The sequence below is a fragment of the Neovison vison genome, chromosome 7 (genome assembly GCF_020171115.1).
Source record: "Neovison vison isolate M4711 chromosome 7, ASM_NN_V1, whole genome shotgun sequence".
In the NCBI taxonomy this organism is placed as follows: domain Eukaryota; kingdom Metazoa; phylum Chordata; class Mammalia; order Carnivora; family Mustelidae; genus Neogale; species Neogale vison.
The window spans coordinates 58520856-58528707 of record NC_058097.1 but is presented as its reverse complement, the minus strand read 5'-3'; the positions used below and the strand labels follow the sequence as shown (position 1 = coordinate 58528707).

The 7852-nt window shown below is 50.1% G+C and overlaps 1 protein-coding gene across 1 annotated transcript; it reads left to right on the top strand.

Annotated features, from left to right (window-relative positions):
- The first annotated feature begins 1230 nt into the window (after nt 1-1230).
- On the top strand, nt 1231-4826 carry AURKC (aurora kinase C). Its single transcript, XM_044257504.1, has 6 exons — nt 1231-1406; nt 1601-1792; nt 2116-2254; nt 2991-3139; nt 4200-4374; nt 4547-4826. Exons 1-6 carry the CDS (start codon nt 1231-1233, stop codon nt 4715-4717), a joined length of 1002 nt encoding a protein of 333 aa, XP_044113439.1. The 3' UTR covers nt 4718-4826.
- The last annotated feature ends 3026 nt before the right edge of the window (nt 4827-7852 follow it).

Genomic DNA, 7852 nt, shown 5'->3' with positions numbered 1-7852 from the left:
CAGGGTCTATGAAAATAAAAGGAAATTTCTAAAATGGGAGTCCAGGTGGGAAGCTCTCACATGCTGCCTAGGGATGTCAATCACAGATCCCAACAGAATAATCCTCCACAGGAAAGAATAATCTATAACAGGCCCCAAGGAGAAAAGATGTACATTGCTTTTCCTGCAAGAAACTGACCACCCCTGTAACTCAAGCAGTGGGAAACCTTTTTTTCTTAACTGTTGCTTTTCTCCAACAGACTTTCCTTCAAAACAACTGCTCCCAAATTCCCTTCTCCGCAAATTGTGTTCCTCTCCTGTTTGAGGGACTAGCCTATTATTTTTGCTGTAGATTCCTTGTCCCTAATTGTAATTCTCCATTATTTCCAAATAAACCTGGTTTTTTGGCTGGTAAAAATTTTTTGCTGGTCCAACAAATATATGAGGCAAGAGGTGACCAGGCTATGTGTCACCGCGCCGAGTGGGCCTGCAGGCCTAGGGGAGGCTGCAGGGCTTGTGGGGTGGAGTGAGGAGGCCAAAAGCTGCACGACACTGGGGGAGGAGGCCGAAATTACAGGGAGCGTGATGGAGGAGGGCCCTGGGGAGTGGCCCAAATGGGGCACGACCTTCAAGAGCTGACGGTGCGGTGGGGCGCGCAGGTGGTTTGCAGGCTTCACACGGGCACCCTGGCTGCTTCCCGCGGTTGGCGTCTATTTGTTCCCACGTGCCCCGGGTCAGTTCATTACTGGACTCGCGCACTCGTGCATTTCCATAGGTATTAATTCATGGAGACCCTTGAGTATCCTACCCTCTAGGCTGCCCTCTGTTCGTCCCCCCTTTTCCGAGAAGTCCTGCGTCCCCGACGCCCCAGCTCCCGATGTCCCACCGGACCCTGCCCCGCGCACGCGCCCGCGTCCGCCATTTCCATCTCTCCTATTGGGCACGCTGCTTCCGCGCTCAGAAGTTTCAACCAATGGGAAGCTCCCAGCAGCCTCCGCGCTTGGAAGCTTCAACCAATCAGGTTCAGCCAATGGGGGGCGCTAGGATAAAGGGCCTCGCGCTGGCTGGCTGGGAGTTCGTCGGTGTCGGTGGGTCCCAGGCTTTGAGGCGTGTGGCTTTCCCTGCAAGTTTGTGTGCGGCTCCGCGTCTGAGGAGCGGCGCTTGTACGCTGCGGGCCTTCGCCACCCTTCAGGACGTTTACGGTAGGCTCAGGAAGGCGTCCGGTCGCCGTGGAGCTGATCAGACGCCGTGATGAGTTCGAACCGATCTGAGCCCGCGGGGAAACAGAAGAGGACCCGGGACCGCAAGAAACGTCGCGAAGGGCTGGTGTCCGCGGCCGGGGGCGGACGCAGCGCGGGAAGAAGGGCCGACCGCCCTCCGTCCCCCATCATTGCAGCGGGCCGCGTGGAGCTCAGCGGCGCACCCGTGTGAGTGTCAGCGGCGCGGTCGCTGCAGGGGGACGGGAGTGGCGCGACAAGCGATGAGCAAGCCACGCGAGTTTAGTGGTGGCTCGTGGACCGGATGAGAATGGACAGGGGCCGCAGTGGGGTCCAGGGAAGGAGGAGTCCCCGACTGCTCTCCACCTCCCTCCCATAAGGCTCTTTTCTTCCTTTCCTCACAGGCGGCGCTTCACAGTGGATGACTTTGAAATCGGGCGTCCTCTGGGCAAGGGGAAATTTGGGAATGTGTACCTGGCTCGGCTCAAGGAAAGCCATTTTATCGTGGCCCTGAAAGTCCTCTTCAAGTCCCAGATCGAAAAGGAAGGACTGGAGCCCCAGCTGCGCAGGGAAATTGAAATCCAGGCGCACCTGCAGTGAGGCCCCGCTACAGGAGTATCCGGCACCGGCTTCTCACTCTGTGTTCTCTTCCATCTCTGGCATCCCGCCCGGCATTCCCCCCAAACCACCCTCCAATAGGCCCCTCGATTTTTTTCTGCAGTTCACTGCGCTCACACCGTGTCATCCTCCCTGTTCCAGGCACCCAAATTCTGCTGCTTGCTCCTCCTGTCCTCTCTCACACTCCCGGATCTGCTTTGTTCTGGTCCCAGCACAACTTGCTCCTTGTGTGACCAGTCACTTGTGACAGCATCAGGAGTTGGGCCTAAAGAGTCTAACCCTTCCTCTTTCCCTTCTCCAGACACCCCAATATCCTGCGCCTCTACAACTATTTCCATGATGCCCGCCGCGTGTACCTGATTCTGGAATATGCTCCAAGGGGTGAGCTCTACCAGGAGCTGCAGAAGAGCCACACATTAGACGAACAGCGCACAGTGACGGTGAGACGGGGGTCTTGGGAGCTCTGGGGCCCATGAGTTTACTGTGGACTGCTTGGGAGGGGCAGTCACTGCTTTTGGCTGTCATTATTGTCCATGTTCTTCTTTTTTCTTTGTTTCAAATTCTGTACCTTTTATGTAATGACATATACAGCCCATAACTTCACAGTGGATGCCCTAATCACCCCAGGATATTAGTAATTAGGGTAAGCAAGACCGTCTGACTCTGCTACCTTATACAGAGAAGCATGTTGAAAGCCTAGGAAGGGGTTCCCCGGGTAAGTGAGTGGAACTGGCTTAGAAATCGGAAGCAAGAGATTTCTGGAGGGTTCCAGATGGGGAATCAGAGCAACAGTCAAACCAGCAGAAGTGCTGGGTCAGCTTGCTGATGGAATGAATGATCTTGCAGCTTTCTTCCTGCTTTTGTATCATTTTTTCAGGCCTCAGGTCCTGTGGGAGATTATCTGTTTAGCTCAGCACAGGGCTGGTGTCCAGCTACTTGCTGTTCTAGGGCAAAGGGGAGGTTCTGTCACCTCAGCATCCATCCTATAAGACCACATAAAACAGGGAGAGGAATCCCTCCCCCACCAAGAACTGTGGTGCCATTAAGGAAGTAATGGGGTCGGTAAGCAGGAAACAAAGATTTCACTACAACTATAACTGCGTGAGGAGTATTTTGTCTTGTATGCAGTGTGGGGGGGAGGACTTCATTTCCAAAAAGCTCTTTCTTTGCTCTCAGATAATGGAGGAAGTGGCAGATGCTCTGATCTACTGCCACGACAAAAAGGTGATCCACAGGGATATTAAGCCAGAGAACCTACTGCTGGGGCTCAAGGGTGAGGTGAAGATTGCAGACTTTGGCTGGTCTGTGCACACCCCATCTCTGAGGTGGGTCTGGTGGTGGTGGTGGTATGGGCCCTGGGTGCCACTTAGGAATGATCCGATTTAATTCATGCTGTGTGTAAGACCCAGATGCAAGATGCAAACTTGCTTTTGTATTTGAGTACTGCCTTTTTCTTTTTTTTTATTTTTTATTTTTTATTTATTTATTTATTTTTTTAATTTTTTTTTTTTTAAAGATTTTATTTATCAGAGAGAGAGAGGGGGAGAGAGCAAGCACAGGCAGACAGAATGGCAGGCAGAGGCAGAGGGAGAAGCAGGTTCCCTGCTGAGCAAGGAGCCCGATGTGGGACTCGATCCCAGGATGCTGGGATCATGACCTGAGCCGAAGGCAGCTGCTCAACCAACTGAGCCACCCAGGCGTCCCTGAGTACTGCCTTTTTCAAATGCATATATTTAATGTGTAATTGTAGACAAAGAATGTAGCTCGACCTTATCTTTTATCTTTTGATCCCTGGTAATGTGACTTTCCCAGTAAGTACCCACATAGGTCAAATTCATTGCTCTATAACTCCAGGAATTTTAATTGGTCCTTCTTGATGCACTGTCTCTTTGTTCAAAATCTCTATTGATGCCCAAGATATCTGAAAACATCTTGGATCATGAGCTACATAACTGCATAACTACATGAATAATTCCAAAATACAGAATTGGTGGGTCCCAGTATTGGCTGTCCCTAAACCTTGATCCTTATTAAAACTTAGTGTTTCCATGGGGTGCCTGGGTGGCTTGGTGGGTTGAGCCTCTGCCTTCGGCTCAGGTCGTGATCTCAGGGTCCTGGGATCGAGCCCCGCATTGGGCTCTCTGCTCAGCAGGGAGCCTGCTTCCTCCTCTCTCTCTGCCTGCCTCTCTGCCTACTTGTGATCTCTGTCTGTCAAATAAATAAATAAAATCTTTTAAAAAAAACAACTTAGTGTTTCCAAACTCCCATGCTCAGGAGGGGACTTCTCGGACTTTTGAGGGTCTCCCATCTCACTGGAATCTAGAAAAGGAGGGTTACCCTTGTTCTGGGCCTCTGCATAGTGCTCCCTTCCCTGGTGTCCTCTAGGAGAAAGACAGCATGTGGGACTCTGGACTACTTGCCCCCCGAAATTATTGAAAGGAGAACATATAATGAGAAAGTAGATCTGTGGAGCATTGGAGTGCTGTGTTATGAGCTGCTGGTGGGAAGTCCACCCTTTGAGAGCCCTTCCCATATTGAGACATACCAGCGCATCCTCAAGGTAAGATGGCTACACTCTGGGCATTCATTCGGGAGCCAGGCTTGCAGAGCCTGTGGTGCACGTAAAGATTGTCTAATGAGATCCAGAACAGTGCTTTCAGGGGTCTTAAGGAATGGAGAAAACACACAGCACAGAAACTAATGTTCTTTTTTTTCTTCTCTGGCATCATCAGGTCGATGTAAGGCTTCCCCCATCATTACCTTTGGGGGCCCGGGACTTGATCTCCAGGCTTCTCAGGTACCAGCCTTCAGAGCGGCTGCCCTTAGCCCAGATCCTGGAGCACCCCTGGGTCCAGGCCCACTCTCAGAGGGTGTTGCCTCCATCCATTCAGATGGCTTCTTGAGCCTTGTGTGTACATGTTTCATTGTGGTTGCCCAGAGAGCTCTCCTGGGTCTACTATTTTATCAGTCTTTTGTTGGTTTTAGATTCACAATTTTAATTAATAAAAATTGAATCATTTTGTAGCAGTTCTTTATAGTTATTTGAGTTGGTGTGTGACTGGGTAGAATCTTTATTTCTTGTAGAAGCTCTTTCCCATGAGAGCCTCCCAAGATGATGTCCCTCCTAGGCAAGGATGGTGACTCAGCCACTCACCTTAAAAACTAGTTACTGGGGAGCCTGGGTGGCTCAGTGGGCTAAAGCTTCTGCCTTCCGCCCAGGTCATGATCCCAGAGTCCTGGGATCGAGCCCCGCATCAGGCTTTCTGCTCATTGGGGAGCCTGCTTCCTCCCCTCTCTGCCTGCCTCTCTGCCTACTTGTGATCTCTGTCTATCAAATAAATAAATAAAATCTTTTAAAAAAAAGAGAACTAGTAACTGCCTTATGCAGATAACCACTCTGGTGGTGTACAACCTACCACCTGTCACGTTTGCTTCTAGACTCCGTGTACTATTCCCCATGTTCTCATGAGTATGCCATTTGTAAGCCAGGACTGATCAGCCCAGAGGCCCACCCTCTTCATACTCCCCTCCAGCATGCTACCATCTCTGAGACAAAATGTTTCACTGTACATCAGTGCCACTCAATTCTCAATGAATTCACAAGCACCTCTGTCATGTGTCATATTCTGACTGCACCAAGTAAATCATGCCTAAATAATGAATGTAACATCGCATCTTCTGAAAAGACCTCCTCCACTTGCAGCAATTTAGGGAACTCTTCAGCTTTTCCCTGTATCCTGTTACAGCCTCATGTGTCAGCTACTCCGTCCATCCATAAGTTGACTGCACCAGAATAAACACAGTTGGGAGCTTAAGCATGTTCTCTGCTCATTGCAGTCATTGCTTTCACCACTGTGTCTCCTGACTTAAAAATACTTTATATGAAGTATGTGTCACTCCCTTCACCATATTCTACATGGGTTCCTCAATGTGAAATGTCGAGCACTTGCAGGACCACGTCTCTGCATGTGACCAGACCCACTAAGTAAACCGAAGTAACTCAGCCACTCCACTCCACTCGCGGACGGACAGCCTCACTACCGCAGATCTGTCATCTAAATGCTCCAGGACGTCAGTTCACGGTTTTTCATCTGTACCTCCAGTGCCCATATTTCTGTGCTTTCTAGCTTTGTCTTGTCAGTGCTGTCAAATCAGTATTTCAGTTAAACACCTGGAAATTCCTAATAAACTCACTGGTTTGTACATAGGAACCCTGCAAGACTATTCAGTTCTGGTGCTAGATAAACATGTCACTGGGCCCATATTTGGGGATTAAGCAGAGAAAAGTCAATGAGGGTTTCCACATTGACTACCAGGCGATGTGTATAAATTGTGAAAACTCTCAGACATGCTCTACAGTAGGGATTTCAAAGTCTCCCAATAGCTACATAGTTTTTCTCACCACTTACTCTGGACATTCTGCCACCCACGACACAGAATATAAAAATCTTAACTTTGGTACCTGATGTACACCCTACCCTCAAACCATTTAATTTAATGGTGTCAACCACATGTGAAAAGAAGAATGCCTTTTCCAATTTGGTCAAATTACTATGCCCAATGATGGATCACACTGTTCCTTGTGTGCTAATTAAGCCACACTTCTCCACAACCTCCTTTTATAAAAAGCATCTTCTTCTAGGAAATCAACTGCATCTTAATCCTTGATTCAGTCATTACGCTCTTCTCTACTTTGAAAATTTTTTAATTTTTATTTATATTACAACTAACATACAGTGTAATATTAGTTTCAGGTGTACAATATAGTGATTCAACACTTCCATACACAACACAATGCTCATCTGAAGTGCACTCCTGGGCACCTGGTTCAGTTGTTTGTTATATTAGGCTGCCTTCTGCTCAGGCCATGATCCCGGAGTCCCGAGATTGAGTTCCACAGTGGTCTCCCTGCTCAGCAGAGGGCTGCTTCTCCCTCTGACTTTCCCCCCTCTCATGCTCTTGATCTCTCTCTCTCTCAAATAAATAAATAAATAAAATCTTTTCTTTTTTAAGTGCACTCGTTCATCTTCATCACCTACTGAACGTCTCCCCCACTCACCTCTCCTCTGGCAACCATCAGTCAGTTTGTTCTTTATAGTTAATAGCGTTTCTTAGTTTTCCTCTTTTTTTCCCTCCGTGATCGTTTGTTTGGGTTCTTAAATCCCACATCTGAGTGAAACCATATGGTATTTGTCTTTCTCTGACTTATTTTGCTTAGGATAATACACTCTAGCTCCATCCATGTCGTTACAAATGGCACCGTTTCATTCCTTCTCATGGATGAGTAATAGTCCATAAACTTAAATCTCTTGATATCTTCTGCAAAGTTTCCATTCTTCACGACCGTATGTCTTCTCAACTCCTTCCAAGTGAGGTGTTATTCTCTCACTCTCATAGTCATGAGAAGAAAACTATATAAGTCCCTGATGGCGACATGTAAGATTTTGCCTAATATAACTCTGAAAAGAATGTTAGCATCTAACACGGTTTTATGGGTTTCTCGTCTGCACCCCCTAAGCGCCGGGCTAGTTCTGGCTTCGCCCGGGTCCGTTCGCGTCTCCACCTACTCTCGCCCTGGCGGAGACCCCAGGCGGCGGTGGCGGCCGACCACTCCCGTACTCCACGTCCACGCACACCCCTCCGCCGGCGTTTAGACGCAGGGCGAGGTGCCGCGTGGGACAGACACTCCACAGCGCCGGGCTCCAGCCTGCGTCACGGGCGGCCTCCCCAGCCCCGGGGCTCGCACGCGGCCCCTCCGGCTCCCGGGCCCGATCCGCGCGTCAAGGCGCCGCAACGCGTGGCGCTGGCCCACAAGAGGCCCCTCAGAGGGGGCCGCGTCGGAGGGGGGCTTCCGGCGTCCTAGCCCCGGCGGTGTCCTCACCGCTCGAGCATCCGTCTTCCGTCCAGGGGCATCTCCGGGAGGTGAGGCGCACGGGGGTAGTCACCGGCTGACCCAAGGGCCTGGTGACCACGCGTCCTGATCGCGGGCGGAGGTCCCCGCCACCGAGCCTCGCCTTCCCCGGGCGGGACAGAGACGG

Excerpts from the sequence above, each read along its gene's own strand:
- AURKC (XM_044257504.1), top strand. The coding sequence starts at position 1,231 with ATGAGTTCGAACCGATCTGAGCCCGCGGGGAAACAGAAGAGGACCCGG. Across the intron at positions 1,407-1,600 it reads GAGCTCAGCGGCGCACCCGT|GCGGCGCTTCACAGTGGATG; the intron begins GTGAGTGTCAGC and ends CTTTCCTCACAG. Across the intron at positions 4,375-4,546 it reads CATACCAGCGCATCCTCAAG|GTCGATGTAAGGCTTCCCCC; the intron begins GTAAGATGGCTA and ends TGGCATCATCAG.